General features: G+C 48.2%; 1 protein-coding gene across 2 annotated transcripts in view; it reads right to left on the reverse strand.

Annotated features, from left to right (window-relative positions):
• Positions 1 to 20695, reverse strand: part of CKAP2 (cytoskeleton associated protein 2) — a 147193-nt gene that overhangs the window by 14865 nt on the left and 111633 nt on the right. For both annotated transcript variants that reach the window (XM_085621781.1, XM_085621782.1), the window contains 2 exons: positions 18458 to 18521; positions 4013 to 4319 (listed from right to left, as the gene is read on the reverse strand). In XM_085621781.1, coding sequence (XP_085477907.1) covers positions 4013 to 4319; positions 18458 to 18521 — 371 coding nt within the window. The remainder of the gene's footprint in view (positions 1 to 4012; positions 4320 to 18457; positions 18522 to 20695) is intronic.

Here is a 20695-nt window from a genome sequence, read left to right on the forward strand (position 1 = left end):
ATGGTTTGGGCATAAACGCGTAGACAAATTGAGTCAATGACCAGTTAATCAAAGGGGCATTGCCCATTGAATACGATTATTGTATCCTGGAAGCGATCATGGTCTTGATTTAGTTCCTCCTGGATTCTTGATTATAATACGCGTTTGTGGTATTGCCTATTTAAAATTAATATTTCTTTGAAAAAGATGTGGTAAAAAAAGCTTTGAGAGCGAGACGATTAACTGAATTACAAGTGCACATTTCTTTTGTATGGATACTTTCTCCGAAGGATACATTCTTTTTGGGTATCTATTTTTGCGCCTAGAAAGTACGGCACTGCACTGGTGAGGTTATGGATTCACTGAAATGTATTTGAAGCCCTAGTCTGGTCAGTAACTTTGTTACGCTTTTGAAGTCCTATTCTTTTTCAACTGGGAAACTGCCTTTATCAGCCAGTCGGTGAGATACGGATATACAAATCTCTAGTTCAAGTGAGCTGTGATTACTGCCACGCATTTTAAGGTTCAGGGGGCTGATTTTAGACCGAAGGAGATTACAGCATACTGACAGTGGCCGTTCCCTAACAGAAATTGGAACTATTTTTTATGAGGACAGAAAACTGCAATGTGAAAATACAAGATCTGTGAATTTATCACACATTACTAATCGCCGTTCTTATGTGCAGCTAGATTTGGTAAGAGCCAAGATCCCAACTTTTGCGTTGGTGATAAATTTGCAGAGGAACCAAAAGTGTAGAATAGGTCAAAACTATTCAGTTTACTTTAGGATCAGAAAATATCCGATTATATTCCTTTGTGTTGGCTTGAAGGGACCTTTTCTATTGCACGTTTTTACAACAATAGACTAGTTTTGTGTAGTAAATTGGTTAGATGGCAGGTGGACAGTGGTTTTGCTGGATCGAGAGGTAGAACTTCTTTAAATTTAGTATCCGTTTAATATGTTTAATACCCATCTGACTGTAGTTATGTTTCTATACCCTTCAAGAAAAGGCGGCACTGCTTCCGACAGGAATGGGAAACTGTAAGGGGGTGTCAGCTCTTCATTCCTTTTAGGAATTGCACCCTCTGGAGTGGGAGGATATGGGTGGAGTGGACTTTGATACCTCCTTTGGTATTGCCTCGGTTTGCCTCTGCTCTTGGAGCGATTGGTATGGCCATGTAGGGGGCTTGAACCCTTTGACTAATGGCATCTATCGCCGGGCTTGTACTGGAGTTTGATTGTTTTGCCCCCCTGTTTCTCTAATCCAACAGCTTTGAGTGTTTCAGCTTAATATTTTATCCTAACCATTTCTTTCTCAGTATGTCGCCCGAAGAGTGATGTACCAGAGACAAATTAGCAATTTAACTGAGCATCAGGCTTTAAAGAGGATAAACAAAGTCACGGTGATCTTCCTAATGAAATCCCATCACAGAATGATGTGACTGACTGATCTGAGGTACAGATGGATTGGGTTGAGATTAAAGAGATTTCTTGAACAAGCTCCCAAAAAATCTTGTTGCCTATGGAATAGTAGGTCAGAGATAGAGGTCATACATCTATATCCCTGTGATATCTCCCAATAGCTGCTGCTTTAACATTCTTTAGGCGAGTTGAAGCCATACTGCTGATCTTTTCCCCTGTAGCATCCATTCTTTGCCCTCTATCGGGAGGAGACATGGATTCTGAAGTAGAAGCATGCTTCCGTGTAACCGACGTAACTATGGCGGAGTTTGGTTTAGGATCTATTTTAAGAAAATCAGGATCTTGTTGGGGTGGCTTATATTTAAGCAGTCCTGGAGAACGGTGTTAACTGTGGCCGGTCTAAAATTTGGTTATTCCACAGTGCCTAAGAGACCTGGTAGAAAGGGTATGAGAAGCTTTGGAGCTGCCCTTGGCTGCAGAGTTTAAAGGATGACAGAAAACGGTTGAGGCACGTCTATATTGTTCAATTCAGTTGCTCTGCTAATTAAAGCATCCTGAAAGGTAAGAAAACAGTCTACAGGCGATACCCTACATGGTGACTATAGTGGCGATATTGGAGTATAGAAAGTATGAGTCAAATTAGTACAAGGTGATCTTGATCTGGTTTGGAAATAAATAGGATGCATTCTATCTGTTAAAAGGGTGTTCTGGGTGGTGCTGAATTTATAGGAAAAGGAGGCTTGCTCTATCTGAATTGAAACATGGAAGTTGTCTTTGTTGCTCTAACTGGTGAGAGTACCAAGGTATCCAAGTGTGTGTGCACGTGCAAAGGATCCTCTGGAGGCATTACTGCTCTCAACGGATGAGGAAGTGAATCTATTTTATTAGCTGGATACTTCAGATACTGTGAAACCAGCAGAAGGCCATCCAGGAACCCTGGTGAAGAAGAGTACCAATTGAGAGATTCAATTTCAAGGGAAGAAGATTCAGCGCAGTACAGCGCCTTTTGCCGACTGCTGCTGTGATCATGATCTATGCCTTATTAAACATGTGTACTAACTTTGAGAGAGTGCTCGGAAGTGGTGAATGGTAGGGTCGTGATCTTCAGTGTTGACAGACGCTAATCATCTTGAAGCAGATTTTGAAGGCGAGAGTGATGAGTCAATGTTGGGCTTTCGATTGAAGGGTAGCATGACTGCACTGAACCCCACAACAGCGACACCGCTGATCTGGACATGGACAGTCGGTGAGCAGTGACATCAATAACAATGTCTTGAAAGTGATCATTATCTGTAGATCTTTCTGTGGACGTCTTTGCCAGATTTTTACCTAAACAAGGTTGAGGCAGTTCTTTCCAATCTTCTCTTTTGCCCTCGTACCCTGCATCAGATCTCTTAATCGAAGGCCCTCTGTCTTTTAGAGTCCTTTTCAACATTGAACTATAAATGTCACATCTTTTTGCCGGACGACATGGTGGCAAGCAAACCACACAGACTGTGTGCATCAAAACTCCTTCCTTTCATAAGAAGTGCAGTTGATAAAAAGGACAGTCATTCTGATAGATAATAAGCATCAGACTTGGAGAATAGTTTCTCAACAGTAGCGATAATACGTCAAGTAAAACGCTTTAAAAAAAGTATTCACTAGATTTTTTTGGGGATTTTTTGTTTTAGAGGTGTGGGAAACACTTGGTGTTCAGAAACCTACCTGAAGGAGCTGGAAAAAAAGAACCCACTCACATGCAACTGCCAGTACAAGGAACTGTGGGCAGGGATTCCTCCAAGGTTCTTAAAGAGCTTTTTTCTCCTCTCAATGTAATCCTATCAAATGCATTTTCTCTTCATGCTTTTCATGTTGAAAGATTGCTTCTTTCCATGGCAAATGTAAACTCAAGAAGTTAATCATGTTCATCAATATTTACTAGCACGGAGATGACAATGGCATTTCAGACAGTCTAACATTGAAGTTCCACAGGAAATGATCTTTGATTTAGAACATTCTGCATGTTAGTTTCATTAAGGACAATATATTTAAAGATGTGCTGAGGTCCACACAAGCTAAGCTGCAGAGATTTTAGCATTTATGAAGATCAGACGATGCAGAAATTACATTTCACATTGGTAGGCACAGGGAGAGAGGGATTCGCCCAGAATAACAAATTGTGGAGCCAAGTGCTAACTAAGGCCATGATTTAAACCTGGGTCCCCAGGTTCCAGAGTTGGCAGCTCTAGCCGCTGGGCCATATTCGGCCCCCTCTTTAAAAAAGTCTGATAAGCCACTCACTCTCGTCTGTTCTCATACGTATACCCTTGTAATAGGTAGTACTGATTCACCATGCCTAAACAATTTGAAAAATGACAAGACAGTAACAATATTAAGGTGCCCACAGTTAAAATTAGAAGAACATGGCAGAAGACGAGGGGTGTAGTTGGAGGAGTTCAGGAAAACCGCTAATGTGTAAGATAAGAATTCAGGGCTGCCTCTCAACAAGCAGAAATGAGAACTGTGTAAAACACTTTTAATCAAAATATCAAGATCACTTGGAGAAATCCATGAAAAAAAGGGAACCGCCCCCCCTCCATAATAAATGCCCAAATAAAACGCACTTACCTTTTCAAGGACGGAGTAGTCCTCACATTAAACCGGATTACAGATGAACCTTCTGCTTCATTGTCTGGAGACATGAATTGTGAGCATGTGATAAATTGAGCTTCTCCATCTTGGTCATCCTCTGCCTTTTGGTAGGCTGGTCTCAAGTTTAACTTCTTTTTTGAAGACTTTTCGGTCTTTGGCATATCCAAAGTAGTATTTACTTCCGATTTTGCTTCATGGTCAACAAGCCCTTCATTGTGGACCAAATGTTCCAAACTTTCTTCCACTTCTCCGTTATTATTCTGCTCCTCTTTCCCGAACTCTACTGCAGACACGAGGATAGAAAACTTATTTAGACCTAGTAATGACAAATGTTCAAAGATCCACAGTTCTGGTCTTACTCCTTTTGACTTCCCAACTAGACAACTTTCTATAGCAAGAAATAACAGGTTTACAAAACCAAAAATTCTTTACATGTGAAAGAAGATTTATATTCTCCATACATGCAATGCACTCAACTGAAGCCATTGATATCCAAACCATGCATCACTGATTGTCTATTATATATGCCTTTACTCTTCTAGTCAAACAATTGTATGAAATCAAAATTACATATGAAGATATAAATCACTCATTTAACTGATCATTAAGCGATCCCACTGCCACCATTAACGCTCCACCCTCTTAAATAATTCCTCCCTATCCCAACAACTTTTGTCTTCAGACATTGTTGAAGGTAGGCAGGCAGCTAGTTGCAGGAAAACAGCTCATGCCTAGAGGAAGGTTTTCTTCCTCTCATGGGTGTATAAGTTTAGAGGTGCAAGACAGAAGGGGTCGGGAGGAGCCTAGCGCGCAACCAAGATGGCCGCGTAGGTGCGAGGCTCCCGAGGACCTCCGCGACCTCCTGAATTAATCCTGGCGATATCCTGTCCTTGTTGAGGGGACTGTGTCGGTGAACCCGAGCTGAGGCGCCGCCCGTTCTTTGGGCTCAAATCGGACCCCGAACACCGGTGGGAGCATCGATTGAAGGTTGCGGCCTTCTCCTCGCCGGCCCCCCGGATTGGAGTAGTGGGGCGATCCGGGGACGAAGTGAATAACAACGGCGAGCGGGGCTGAGCGACTCGCATACCCCGCACTTTCACTTTCGCTTTTGCGCCCTCCTTGCCTCAGGCAGGGTCGGGCTGCGGAGCGGGGTGCGGTGGTGTTGCCTTGTCCGGGTGCCCGGCTGACCCGCCGGCGGTGGGTCGACCCGCTGCCCGGTGGTCGCCCCCGCCCCCCCCCCTGACACCCGTGATTTGGTGTGGCGGCCCGTTTGGAGATCTTGGCACGACGGCATAAGGGCCAGCATGTCCACCAAACAAGATGGCGACCGGGCGAAGATGAAGACAACCCGCCGTGGCACGGCGCACCAGGCCAATAGTATGGATCGGTATACGCTCCAGAAGGGTTCTCCGGAGACAGCGCGGTCGTCCCTGGTGGGCCCGACGGAGGCACCTGCCCAACCGGTGGATCTGACCCTCCGGGACGTCATGGGCGCCATCGCAGAGATGAAGGCCTCGGTGGACCAGCGTTTCGATACCCTGGCGCAAAAAATTGACTCGGTCCTGGTGGATGTGGGCCTTGTGAGGGCAGACTTGTCAAAAACTAACGACCGAGTTGACTCCCTGGCCCACACCACAACGAGCCTCACGACGGACGTGGTGGCCCTCCAGAAGGAGGTGCGCCGGCTTGGCCAGGCGAGCGCCCTGATGGACCGGCGACTGGAGGATTCCGAGGGTCGGGCCCGGAGGAACAATGTTCGCATTATTGGTGTGCCGGAGGGCCGAGAGGCGGAGGCGGCAGATCTCTTCGTGGAAGAATTGATCCTGACTCATCTCCAGCCCCGGGGGCTGAGTAAGCTTTTTGCGGTGGAGCGTGCCCACCGGGTCCCTGGGGGCCGCCCTAAGACCGGTGCCCCGCCGCGGCCGATTATTGCCCGGATTTTTAATTTCCGGGACAGAGACGCCATCCTCCAGACCTCCAGGCAACAGGGACCGGTCAGGCTGGACAACATGGATGTACACTTCTACCCAGACTTTACTCCGGCGGTCCAGAAGCAGCGACAGAGCTTTCTCGGTATTAAACGTCGCCTAAGGGACCTAAACCTCAAGTACTCAATGCTCTTTCCGGCTAAGCTGAGGGTGGAGGTGGATGGCCGTACGCACTTCTTCGACCGGCCCGAGGCGGCTGGGGACTGGTTAGATACTTTGCCTGGAGATCGGGGTGGGGGGGGGGGCGCGGCTGGCGGGGAGGGCCCGCCGGATCAGAATTGAGGGGTGACTGTATAGGCCTTGCTCGGGATGTTACTCCTTTACCATATATTGCTTTCGTATGTTCCCCTCCCATGGAGGTCGGGTGGGGTCTGCTGGGGGCTTCCCTCCTCCTCTGGGGGACTAGTTAGTACTTAGCTATGGGGCGACAGGCACACTGCACTTTGGGGGGGCTGTCTGGGCTCATGCAGGGGTGCAGGGAGGGGGGAGTTCTGTTGGGACCGGGGGGTGGGGGGGGGGTGTGTTGTTTGTTAACTCCGCAAGGCAAACCCGCAACTGTTTTGTTGTTTTTAAGGTGCTCGGTGGGGGGCGACCGATTGTTTTGACGTATCATGGGGGGTAGGGATTTGATTGTGTTGTCATGGAATGTTAACGGCCTGGGGGATAGGATTAAACGTGGTGTGGTCCTGCAGTATTTAAAACGTATTTCACCAGATGTTGTCCTCCTGCAGGAGACACACCTTATAGGTAACACCTTTCATGCAATGAATCGTCGGGGATATCGTTTGGCGGCCCACTCCGGCTTCACTTCGGGCTCGCGGGGGGTGGGTATTATGGTCAAGAACTCGCTCCCGTTGGAGATTGACGAGGTGCGCCATGATGAGAGGGGACGTTACACTGTTCTGGTGGGACGAATGGAGGGTAGAGTGTTTATCTTTATATCAGTGTACGTCCCGCCGGGGTTACAAGCCACTACATTTGCGGACCTGGGGCGCCTCCTTTTGGACCTTCCGGGTGGCCTGCTGGTGGTTGGAGGGGACTTTAACGCGGTTGCCTCTGGGTCTATGGATCGCCATCCCCCTAGGGACCTCCCCAGGGCACAGGCGTGGCTGCCCGGCCTTTTAGACACGCTGGGCCTGGTGGATTGCTGGCGTTTAAAGCATCCCGTATTGCAACAGTACACCTTCCACTCGGGGGCCCATGGTAGCCTCTCGCGGCTTGATTACATCCTTGTCCCGGCGGCCCATGCAGGGAGGGTGGGGGAGGTGCGCCATTTGGCACGGGGTATTTCAGACCACTCCCCATTGTTGTTGCATTTCGATGTCTTCCCGAGGGGGGATGGCAGAGTGGCCCCGATCAATGCATGGTATTTGCGCGACCCCACCATTCGTGCCGACTTGATCAAATCCTTACAGCGCTATTTCGATGAGAATGTGGGGTCGGTCCCGTCTGCCATCTCCCTGTGGGAGGCTTTCAAGGTGGTTCTTAGAGGGGAGGCCCTCTCCTTTATTTCCAATGCCCGGCGGCGCGAGCGGGAGGAGGTGACCCGGGTTGAGGCCGAGATTGCAGAACTGGAGGGTGACCTGGGGAGCGGGGTAACAGACGCCAAGTTGCATGTTTTGCATTTAAAGCAGGCGGCCTATCGGGCCCTCGTCACGGAGGCGGCCAGGGGCCTCGGTAGAGAGCAGCAGGGGCGATTGTATGATGTGGGTGACAAGGCTGGCAAATTGATTGCGTGGTTGGACAAGAGGGAGAGAGCGAGCCGCGTGGTGCCTTTGATTGAGAGCGTGGATGGTGTGTGCGTCACTGAGCCGGAAGCCATTGTCTCCTGCTTCGCGGATTATTTCCGCGAAGTCTACTCCCCGGTTTCTCCCTGCTCGGAGGAAGACTCCCATGCCTTGCTTCGAGACATCGCACTGCCCTCCCTTACGGTGGAGGACAGGGACTCGCTGGACGCCCCGCCCACCTCGGACGAAATTGCCTCGGCTATTCGCTCGGTTGCATCCGGCAAGGCCATGGGCCCCAATGGTATTCCCATTGAGCTATACAAGTTGCGCCCGGATGTGTTGGCGCCCCACCTGCGCGCGATGTTCCTTGCGGCCCACTCGCGGGGCTCCCTCCCGCCGGACCAGCGTCTGGCTACAATTGTGGTGATCCACAAGGAGGGGAAGCCCCGTGAACGGGTCACGTCCTATAGGCCGATTTCGCTTTTGAACGCGGAGCCCAAAATCCTCGCCAAGGTGTTGGCCAACCGGTTGGTTGGCGTGGTGGGCGATTTGGTCCACCAAGACCAATCGGGCTTTATACCACACCGCAACACGGCGCTTAATCTGCGGCGCTTGCACGGGGTGCTCGCGCGTGTCCCATTTGTGCGGGAGCCGGCCATCTTGGCGTCCTTGGACGCCACCATGGCGTTTGATACGCTCGAATGGCCATATATTTGGGCGATGCTGGCGAAGTTTGGTTTCGGCCCGGGTTTCGTCAGCTGGGTCAAATTGCTATATTCGGGCCCGTTGGCGCAGGTGGTGGTGAATGGGCGAGTATCTGCCCCGTTCGCGCTGGGGCGGGGCACGCGACAGGGTTGTCCCCTGTCGCCTCTCCTGTTCGCCCTGGCCATGGAGCCCCTGGCGGAGTGGCTGCGGTGGCACCCTTCTATCCGTGGTCTCCGCTGGACCCCCGAACATGAGGACCGCGTGTCTCTCTATGCTGACGATATCCTTTTGTATCTCGCCTCCCCGCGCAAGTCACTGATCGTCCTGGTTTATGTTTTGCGCTCCTTTGGTCGCAACTCAGGCCTGGTCATCAACTGGGCGAAATCCTGTGTCTATGTGCTCTCCGGGGAGGCCCCGGTCCTGCCACGGGACTGTCCGATCCAGATTGCCTCCCAGGGTTTCCGGTACCTGGGTATATATATCACTCTTGACCCGGAGGCCCGCTATGAGCGGAACTTGCTGCCCCCCCTCCAGCGTCTGAGGGAGGACGTGGTGCGCTGGCGGCGTCTGCCGCTCTCGCCGCTCGGCCGAGCGGCCTTATTTAAAATGATGTCCCTGCCGCGCTTCCTCTACGCCCTCCAGAATACCATGGACTTGGTCCCGGCACGCTACTTTCGCGAGGTGGAGGGCCTCCAGCGGCGCCTGTTCTGGGACGGGAGGCCGCGTATTGCTCTGGCTAAATTGACGCTCCCGTGGTACGACGGAGGGGTCGCCCTCCCGGACATCAAACGGTATTACTGGGCCTCCCAACTAGCTGCAATTAATCATGGCCTTTACGGGCCCGCCCTGAACCCGGCATTCGAGATGGACAGGACGCTTCTGCCCGGTGGCGATTATAATCGAGCGCTCTACTCTGGCGCGCCCGACTCCCGTTTGACGGGACCGACGCGTGTCATGGTGCGTGTCTGGCACGCGGCTAATGCAGCTATGGGGTGGAAGGACCGTTTGACCCGAGCGTCTCCGCTGTATGCATCTGAGAGGCTGGGCTCCCTGTGGACGTCTAAGGGCTTCGAAAAGTGGGACACGATCGGAATCAGCACCGTGGGAGATCTCTGGACGAGGGGGGGATTCAAAACTTTTGAGACGCTGCAGGCGGAGTTTCAGCTGCAGGGCAGTGAGTACTTTCGGTACCTACAGGTCCGCCATGCGCTGGGCTCCGTCTTCCCGGATGTTGCATCCATTCCGGAGTCTTCCCCCCTGGAGGACAGAGTGCTAGATGGCCATGTCCCGGACAGCACGATCTCCCTCATATACAAAAAATTGATTAACGATAGATCGTGTCTGCTGACTAGTCTCCGCGAGGCTTGGGTTGCCGACGGGCTGGAGCTGGACGACGAGGATTGGATTTCCGCGGTGGCCTCTCCGAAAGAGGTGGCCATCCCGGCTCGCCTTCGTTTCGTCCAGCTCAAGATCCTTCACCGGGTCTACGTTACGGGGCCAAGGCTTTTACGTATGGGTTTTGCCGGTGATGGAATGTGTAAGCGTGGCTGTGGTGCGTTGGCGACTTTCATGCATATACTGTGGGAGTGCCCGAAGGTGGAGCGATTCTGGCGTGGTGTGCATGAGGTTCTACGAATGGTTACGCGTGTCACGCTGCTGCCTGAAGCGAGGAGATGCTTGCTGAATGTCTGGGAACCAAATGACTACTCGGTCCCGCAGGCGCGGTGGGTGACTCTGGGATACATGATAGCCAAGCGGGATATTGCCCAATTGTGGGGATCCCAGAGGCCCCCTGCGGTGTCGGCCTGGAAAGAGCATATGGATTGGTGTATGTTTCGTGAAAAGGTGGTGTATGTGGCGAGGGGTAAGCCTGGGGCGTGGATGAAACTCTGGGGCCCCTGGAACGCTTACCGCGGGGGTATTAATAGCCGCCGCTGCTACCGGCGGCCTCGCCGGCTCCGTCTCCCTAGATGGCGCCCCTCCCTTGGCCGCGGGCGCGCGGTCCCCCAATCCCTGATCTACTCCCATCCCCCTCTTCAGAATTTTGCTGCTGGTGTGGATCCCCCACTTATGGAGCACGTGTTGTCACTTTGGATCGAGGGTTGCCTTGCGGTTGTGGTTTGTTTATGTTGTTTTGTATTAAGAAAATGGAACCGTACTGTGGGCATGGAGCGTGGAGACCTGCACCATTGATTACTCCTGTTATCCTACTGTGCACCGCTGAGAAAATTTTTTGCTGTATGTATGTAATATGCTGTTGATGCTCTAGCGGCCGGCCGGGTGGTTGTAGGCCCATACCTGTAACTTCTATAAACTGCAATAAACGGTTTCAAAAAAAAAAAAAAAAAAAAAACAGAAGGGGTCGACTGAGGCCCCATCTCTGATTCTGAGCTTGCCTGGAAGAGGAGCAAAAGTATCTTCCGTCAGATATGAACAGTGTACTTCACTTGGATAAGACTGTTTCGACATGTCCCCCAGTTTTGAGTGAGCATGACAGCAATCTGCCTTTTCTACTGGGTCAATTGAGAGGATGCTTCAAATAAATGTTCGGCATCATGGAAATGTCATCAGGTGGACAGTTGTAATGTATTGAGCTTCTGCAAATATCAGAAGGGTTAGACTGTGTCATTCATGAAAAGCTCGTATAGAGGGTCAGAAAAGCATCCTTACCAAACATGGCAACCAGTGAGTAATGGTAAATGGTTATGCGTACATTAGCAAAATGACCAGTCTTACCAGATCCCATGAAGACTGTTCAACCTTTTCAAAAGCACTGGAGAGGTGATGGGAGTTGGGCAAGAGAACGGAGGCATTTAGAGCAACTGGGTCTGTAGCTCAGACAAGATTTCACACCATGTTGAAAGATATGTGACCAGGGTGGTGGGTGTAGAGGGGGTAGGACACAAAGTCAGATTGCACTAGATTAACAAAAGCAAGCTTTGCTGTCTTCTACACATACCTTTAAGCATAACTAATGAAGGAGACGGGTGAATCTGGTCTGTTGCATTCCTCGGTTAAAGTCCATCTAGCTGTTATTTCAAGGTACAGGCGAACCGTGGGGGTCTCTTTCCTTGTGGTCTCACAGATTAATTGTCCACTTCCTTAAAGGACTATTTAGAGCATATCCTTCAGTACAGTCACCGCCACCTATATGGCTGCTTAACACTGTTCTATCCCAACTGATAAGTCCATTTGAGCTTATTCGTAGTGCTGAACTGAAGTTCCGTACTTGGTAAGTGGCATTACTACGGCTCTAACTTTGTTAGAAGAGTGAGCGAACTTAAAGCGTTCACTATTAAGGAACCTTTTTTAAAAATTCAAAGATCGCATGGGAATTCTTCGGACTAACCAAGAATTCATATCGGAGGTTCCCACGGATTTTTATCTCAACCAGTTATGCTAAAGACTCTTTCCAAATCCTCAATCACCAGCGGAAATAGCGCTTCATACTCTTGATGTCAACAGGTGCTTAAAATTTTACTTACATCGCACAAAGCATATTCATACTACAGATCAACTTTTTGTGGCACGGTAATAAAGGTGGACCAGTTTCTAAGTCCATCATACCAAGGAGGATTTCAACAGCCACTTAGTTCTGTCATTCTAAGGCAAGCCGACCTTTAAGACAAAGGACTAAAGTGCACTATATGAGAGCAGTTTCTACAATGGCGGCTTTATTTGCTGGGCTGCCCATTGAAGGAAATTGTCGTGCTGCAACCCTTGAAGAGCATGCACACTTTCAACCAGCATTACTTTCGGGATTCAGCCCAGATCAGAGATAGAGCCGTGGGTCAAGCAGTACTTCAGCATCTTTTCCAATAAGGTGAGCCTGATTCATAAAATGTATAATGTTTGTACCCCACCATCCACTGTCAGTTATTTCTTATTTTATTGCTTATGTAGTGCACTGCTAACTATTCTGATTCGAGCCTGTGATTCTATGAAAGATACCTCAATACTGAAGAAATAACGTATTTACCTGCAACACACCCTCCTTCCCTTAAAGTCTCTCCTTGGCAGGTGGAGACAATTCCCACTAGTGCTTGAAAAATCTGAGGGAAGCTGCCTCTTTAGGGAGTATTTTAAGGGTGCCATCGCCTGATTGGTCGTTTAAAAAAAAAAAAAAAAAAATAGGTTCAGCTTACTTTGCATTGCCATTATAGCCTATGCTACGGATACTTACTGCTTCACTATGGTACTCCCACTTCAACGGCTGGAATGATTTAAGCATGTGAATCTATGACAGATACCCCAATACTGGAGAAATGTTTGTTTCTTGCTATGCTGAGGATTTATCCTAGGTCACTACTCCACATAACATGAATGAGGTTTGTGGCATATTGTGGCTTCATGTTTTTATCAATTAGTATTTGTGATGCTATTGATTTGTAAATATTACCAATATGTATAAATGAAACGGAGGTTAGAGAGATGGCAGAATAGGAGTTCACTACTACCTCAACTGTTGCAGGGCTGGTCTTTTGAGGTTTAGTGCCATAGGCACCTTTTCCCTACACATATTGCCTGAATGGTAAGTGTAATGAGCATTACCTCCTCGTAAGTCTTCCTCGCCACATAACTAACAAACCAGAACCCTCCAAAACAAAAAAGTTGCCTCCCATCCCCTCCAAATATTGCCGACCCAGGTCACCCTTGACCTCTACAAGAGGCGGGCCGGCCCAACCCTCCAGCCTGTTTTTTGGGTTCTGCGCGATTCTCTCCAGAGGCTCTGTCAGGTATGGGTGCCTGCTGTAACAGGTACTTGGGTCTCGGATTGGCGGTCCTGCTCTAGCGGACCCTAGGATCTGGTCTTTCACCCCCTCACTCCCCCAGGTCTCTTTGAACCGGTTAGGCTCCGCTTTAGCGTGCCATGAGTCTACAGGGGGAGATGGAGGGGTTCAGGGCTAGCCTCTGCGCTGGAATAAGTTCATTGCCGGTTGTGGGGCGGTGCTCACTGCACCTTTTCGCCCCTGGGGGGGCTCGCTCTCACGCCTGCATTGCTTTGAATCGGCCACCTGCCCCTTGCGGGATCCTCGGCGGTCGACCTCAGGCTTCGTGCCTAGTTTCCCCCCTGGGTCTCCAGTGCTTGCCTGCTTCTGTTGTGCGGTGTGGTGGCTTGGGCTTACCGCTTCATGTAGCCGGGCTCTCGTTGGTTTCCTTTGGGCTCCGTGTTTGCCAGACTGGCGTGCCTTCTTCGGTTTGGGTGTCGCGGCTTCGCCATTTCATCTAGGCGTGGGAGGACTCTCTCGGATCTTTGGCCTCGTCGGATCGTGAGGGAAGGTCTGTCCATCACCTTCGCCTCACCTCACCTCCCCCTGATTTTTTCCACGCTACTCCTCTGCCTTCCTCCCCGGTCAAGCAGCGTGCCTAGCTGGCCGCATCTATGATCTGCTCTGCAAGGCGGCCATCTGGCCAGTCCTGCCCTTTCAGAGGGGTTATGGTGTCTCTTCCATCCTGTTCCTGTCTTGGACTTGAAGCGGGTGAATTCTTTCATTCCCCATGGTTGGACATGCTCCAGGGGAAGTTGTTTTTTCCGCTGGAGCAATGGGACAGCTTGTGGCGGGATTTGGGGGCTCTTCTGACTCTGGATTGCGCTCCGGTGGTTGAAGGTTAAGGGGTTAATGTCAGCCAACATCAATGTCCTCCCTTGGGCTCTCCTTCACCTGTATCCCTTGGTCAATCACCTTTTATCTCTCTGGGATCCCTGCTCAGAGGACTATGAGGTCCTGGTCCGGGAGTCCCCACAGATTCGTTCGGACCTGGGTTGGTGGTGTCACACCTCTCTGAAGGTCGTCCTTTTCTGGTCTCTCCGTCCCGGGTGGTCACGACAGATGCCAGTCACCTCGGCTAGGGGGCAACCTTGGGGTCGTGGTCGGTTCAGGGTCTTTGGAATCCTTTCCAGTCACATTGCTCCTCGAACTTCCGCGAGTTGAAGGCTGTCCTGCTGGGAGTTTGCACCTTATCTCCGGGGTCAGCACGTCTTGGTTCGGACAGACAACCAGGTCGTGAGGGGTTATATCAACCATCAGGGCAGGTGCTGGGTGCGCTCCCTCTGGTTGCTGACTGGGGAACTGATGTCCTGGGCGGAGTCGACGGTCTTGTCTCTCAAGGCGGTTTATCTCCCGGGGTCAGAAAATGTGGTGGCGGACCGTCTGAGTCAGGTGTTCCCTTCGGTGTCTGCTCTCTCCCTGTCTCCGGAGGTTTTTCGCCACCTGGTGTCCCGATTCGGTTTGCCTCTGGTGGATCTGTTCGCGGACAAGGGCAATGCTCTCCTGCCCCGCTTCTGCGCTCTTCTTCCAGGTCTGGGGGTTTGGAGGGTGGATGCTCTCTAGTTCCCTTGGCCTTCCGGTCTCCGTTCTAGTTCTGCGTCATGACCCTCGTTTTCTGCCCAAGGTTTCCTCCCTTGTGAACAGATCTCGTGAGGTGTCCTTGCCTTCCTTTCCTCCTGGGATGGACGCTTCCCTGTCCTTGCTGGATGTCCGGCGTGCGGTTGTGATCTACCTTGAATGCATGTCCTCCTTTTCTCAGTGTGATAGTTTGTTCGTGACCTTTGGTCCAGTTCGTTCTGGTCACAAGCCCACGGTCTCCACCTTGAGTCTTTGGCTTAAGCAGGCTATCCTGCTTGCCTACGGTTCCCAGGGTTCGGACCTTCCGGTGGGGGTGCAGGGTCGTTCCACTCGGAGTGTCTGTGTCCTGGGCCTCTTTTAAGGGTGTGTCCACTGAGGAGATCTGCATGGCGGCGACTTGGTCATCTCCACACATGTTCATGGAGCATTATCGGGTGGTCCTGGGTGGTTCCCCTCCGGGGGATTTTACGGGGGCTGTTCTGGGTGCTGGGACGGATGTTCCGTAATTGGCCCCTTTTTGTGATTCGGGGTTTTTCTCCCGTTTCTTCTTGTACGCAATTAAAAGCGGTGTTGGTTTTCTACTCCGCCTTATTGTCTTTTTCTTGTGTACATTGAAGCCTCTTGGCTCGGGTATTTGCTCACTTTGTTAGTTTACCGGTAATCTTCATTACTCGGAGTAAAGTCTTCCTCGCCACATGAGTTCCCATCCCCACCTCCGTGTCTTGCTATCGGCTTCATGTTGTTTGCTTGGTAGTTCAGGCTGAAGGGTTGGGCCGGCCCACCTATTATAGAGGTCAAGGGTGACCTGGGTCGGCCATATTTGGAGGGGATGGGAGGCTACTTTTGCTTTGGAGGGTTCTGGTGTGAAGCTGAAGCTCGCTGTTCGTCATGTGGCGAGGAAGACTATACTCGTACAAATGAAGACTACCGGTAAGTAACCGGGGCATTAATGCTCCTTTGGAAAAATTAATATACATTGGCCAGGTAATTTCCACAATGAGCATTAATGTTACCCATCATCAGTCCTGGAAGCAGGAGTCAAAGCACATATTTCAGACAGTCTAATCAAATTTCCTCAATGACCATTAGGATTCAGACCACTAAGTGGCGCCAAAACTGCCTTAATGAATATCAGGGCAAACCTACTATGCACCAGGAACCTTACCTGGATTCTGCTCAGCTGGTGTGTGATCAAAGGCAGCATTCTCCTAACTCCCCTGGAGCCCACGTTTGAGAGGAGCTGTTCTTAAATGGTTCATGTCTTTCCTTGTTTACTGCATTCTTGAAATAAAACCGTCCAACTTGACCTCAGGTTTGCAGCGTAATTTGCCCTTTAGTTTGCCTCAAGGATTATGGTCCTCTCTTCCCCATAACAGTTCTCACCAGCTACAACGCTGATTACCGTATGTATGTCACCAATACCCAACTACACCACAACCCATGAGCGGGGAGGGGGGGTGTTATACACACAAGCCTTCAGAGCATGCAAAATGATAATTGACTTTTTTTAAACTGCAATGGAACGGAGGTCCTGCTCGTGGGCCCTCCAGAACTGGGCACTAAGAAGGAGGTGGTGGGAACCTAAGCCTGTTGAGGTGGCTAGAACATGTTAATTTGGTTAGAAACCTTGGAGTCATCTTCCAAACTGAATTAGTTTTCTACACTCAGAACTTTATTCAGAAAGGAGTCTTCACCTCCACAGATTCCTACTGCTACATATTCAATCCTCAATTCCCCTCATCATTGTTGCGGCCCTCTCACATACAGACTACTTTAGTGGAATTTATAGTGGTCTCCCAGCAAAAGCAATAAGCAAACTTTGCTGGCCTACTCATATCCAGCCTCAAACGTTCTCATCACATCACTCCTGCACTACAAATCAGTCCACTGGCTGTCCAAATACAGGAGCATATCTCCCTATTACAAAGCCTTATGTGGCACAGCCCAAGGCTCCCTCTCCAAATCGGTTCAGGCAAATATTGAATGAATAGAAATCTAAGGCAGTCTACAAGTAGAGTCTCACTGCTGCAGTCAAGTTTGAACCCGTTTGAGTCTGTTTCCACACCCAACTGGCTCTTCTCTTGAAATAAAACCAATATTAAAACGTTTTAGTAAAGACCCACCTCTACCGAAAAACATAGGTTCTAAAAGGATTCCTAATTGAGACATCATTCCCCCTCCTCTATACTCTGTAATGTCCTGGCATAAGTGCACTGTGAAAATTCACAGTAAAATTGACAATCATCATGGATCCGGTATAGTAATGTACATAACAGTGCAAAGTTACGACAGTGGATGGCAAGAACATTAAAGCATAGTCACAACAAGATAAGTGACCCCTAAAGCACCAGAGTACAGATCACTGAAAGTTGCAATAACACTCAATATCATCAGCATTCCATGCCTGGCCTTAAACCCAATGGGGATGTGTGTAATTCATTTGTGTGGTTTTTTTTGTTTTCTTTCCAGACCTCCCCGCTTTGTTCCAGGCGGGTATGAATTTTGTGCCCCATTTGGGTTGGTTCTCATTTGTGCTCAACATTTTGCAGGCAATGGATGACTGAGAACTCAAAGCTGCCCAGGATTTATTTTTGGGAAGGATTCCAAGGACAAGGTAGAGGAGATGACAGAGGACCTGAAGGATGCTCTAAGAATCCAACTGCACTTTTTATTTTTAGGTTTGGGTTCCACAAGTCACCCACCATCCTGGGGCAAGAAGGATTGTAGCGATAGATAGATATTTGCCCAAAATCACAGTATGTTGACCATTGTTGCTGAGACTGGAACCCGGTTCCCCAGATTTGAGATTGACTGTCCTTGCCGTTAGGCTACATCCTCTCTCCAAAGTGAGTGGGCCATTAGTTTTGAAAAATTCTCGAAGATTTGTCAAACGGTGCCAAAGATAAAGGGAAAAAGAAAAAACGCTTTCGCGACTGGCGACTGCCAGTAGGTTATAAGCATGGTCAGTGATGTCACTGACCATGCCAAGAGTGATGTAATATGTGAGATCATAAGCAGTGCATTGCGGGGGCGAGAGTTCTAGTTAACTCAGCTAACTAGAACTACTGAATTTCTCTGGTTCTGTACGAGTGAAATGTCACCCTATTCAAACGTTCCTGTAACCTTTGGTTTTCCCCCTTAATTGCTAAGGTTTTTTAAATGCTAATTTGTAACTATAACGTCCCTGAAACCTTTTATTTTCAGCAAGTATATATAAAATCTCCACCCTTGCGTTGGTACCATACTTTTAACTTTAACCACCTTTGAACAATCTGCACCAAATTCAGAAGGCTGAAACCCTACATTTTGATATATAGAGTCCCATAGTCTACCACGTTATTCTAGGAAGAGGCGAGGACAGGAGGCGAGCAAAGCTATTAACTATGCAAAAAAAGTTTCCTTATGAAGTGCTGTCGACCAGAACTACATAGACTAATGAATCTCTAGTCGAATGTATGTATGAACTGTTCAAAAGCAACTGATGCACTCAACTGAATACCTTTGCTAAATACACAGTATACGAATGTGCACAGCTTTCCATGGCTAATGGAAATAGAGTGCAGAAGATGCACAGATTTACAAACATGAAGTGTTCATTCCTTCATGCTGCCAACCTTGAATGTGTTGATATTAATTTATTACAAACTTCCTTACCTTTCTCGTATTTTGGGGAGTCCATGATTTGGTTCAGAGGGATGTTGTGTAGCATGTCGACTGTCTGTTGAAGAAAGTACATTAAAACTAAGATCATAGTAGTATATTGTCAAAAATAACCTAACAAGGAGTGATTTATAAATTAATCCAAACTGTTCATAATTTTATACCAGATGTCTGTACCATTTTCCATCACTACCAAACCCCATTGGTAATATCCAAGCACTTACTATTTACAGTCTCGGTTATATTTTTTAGAACGTTTTCCTTTCTACTGCCCACAGCTTGCCTACTGCTTCAGCTGCCAGTCAGCAAAAAAAATCCTACTGCATTCAATACTGATTTGGAGAGGGTTTTGCATCCACCTCTTGCTCATGATTCAGTGACTTTATTCTACACCACTGCTCCTCATAGGATGGCTGTGTTTGTCCTGCCCAAGAAGCATTTCGGCTTCACTTTGTGTATCCTTCCACTGCAGACATCAGACCTTGCATTGCATGATGGCTATTCTCTGACTCGGTCTATTTTGATTGATTAAAAATACAAAAAGGAGCTTTAGTCCCCAGCAGCCACCTGCCCCCAGCCCCACACTCTTGTGCTGCCTGCCGCTAAATGAGTTGGCAGCCATATTAAAATGATTTTCAAACCATTCCAAGATGGCCGCCCATGCATGTGCACAGTGACTATCTTGAATGCATTTTGCTTAAACTAGAAGGAAAAGCATAAACAGATGGGCAACTATTGGTGCACACTCATGGCAGCCATCCTGGAATCCCAAACTCTACCCTCCCAAAAAACAAGACCAGTCCTATTAACTTTGCCAATGCTAATTTTATTTTGGAGTATACATTTTCCCCTCACAGTTGGCGCCTGTAAATGACGGCTTTTTCACCCCTGTGCTTATAGTTATTTTTAGTACTTTGTAAACTGTGGTAGGTCACATGAGAGTTATAGGGCAAGACCACCTGGTAATAGTCAATACCCTTCCATGAACAGCTAATACAGAACGTTACAGAATAACTTATTTGCCAAACCACAAGTAATTTTAAGGTCAGATTCTGCATTATTTAAAATACACCTAGTTAAGGCACTCTGTTCAGAGTAGAATGTAAGTGAATTTTGCAAAGATGTGTAAAAAATAATGTTGATTAATAATGTTAATAAGGAACCTACTCAATTGTCAAGTACAGCTATGGTGTCAATATTTCAAACTGCTGTTCTTTCCTACGACATTCTTTCATGAGCTTCTAGTGGTTTTATTCCAATAAGGCTTATTTCACCACGCTTGTAATTCGACCAATGGGTACATACATGTGTGAACGAGCTGTATCAATGAGAACACTCCGGGAGAGTTCCAGTCTGGTCCTTCTTGGATAAAGCCACACTGGAACAGAGTCCATATTTGTTAATATGTAGATGTAAGAAATCAAAATGACCAGTCCAATTTGGTCAGTGCGTAAATCAACTTTTCACTGAAGCCTTTTCAAACTGGAGAGGGACTGTGTGTTACCCCATCAATATACACCTTAAGGGTAAGGAGGAACTAGCTTGTGTTTTTTTTGTAGTCATTTGAAGAAGAGAAAAAAAAAAAACTGCAGCTTGCTGCTTCTGCGGACTGGTTTTGATCATTTAATTTACTGCTTTGAAATAGTGGTTGTGGTCATTCTAAAGAGACTGGAATAACATTGAACATAACATGACTGAGTCCAGTACATGGGTACTTATTTGGCCTGGTGGAGAAGCAGCTAAAGAATCCTTGTACAAGTCTACAGACAGAGGGCAAATGGCACTAAATGGAGGTGTCGATAGGATCTAGTGAATCACTTGGGTGTTACTAATATTTGGGCTTCTCTATAGGAAAGTCAATGATGCAAATATGGTTAAGGCTGCTGGAACAGTTCTAGGTTTGGCTATTATATTGGGCATTCTCTTAAGCAAGATTTCAAACAGACGAGTCCCTCATTTGCTATAAGAATATTACTTTGAATTTGGAGTGTTAACCCATATTAAAATTAGAAACGAAATGGTTAATAAAAAATCCGACTATATACAGCCTTCTACTGAAATGTTGAATATAACAGGATTGAGGATGCGAGGACACTGCAATGTGTAATTAATGGCCTTTAATACTGGGTCACACCAGATTGCTGAAAAATCATGGTCGACATTTTATTACAACCAATATTTAAAGTTAAGTTAAATCCATTTTTTTTTTTTTTAATACGGTTACCATGGGAT

This window comes from Triturus cristatus, chromosome 8 (genome assembly GCF_964204655.1).
Source record: "Triturus cristatus chromosome 8, aTriCri1.1, whole genome shotgun sequence".
NCBI classification, from domain to species: domain Eukaryota; kingdom Metazoa; phylum Chordata; class Amphibia; order Caudata; family Salamandridae; genus Triturus; species Triturus cristatus.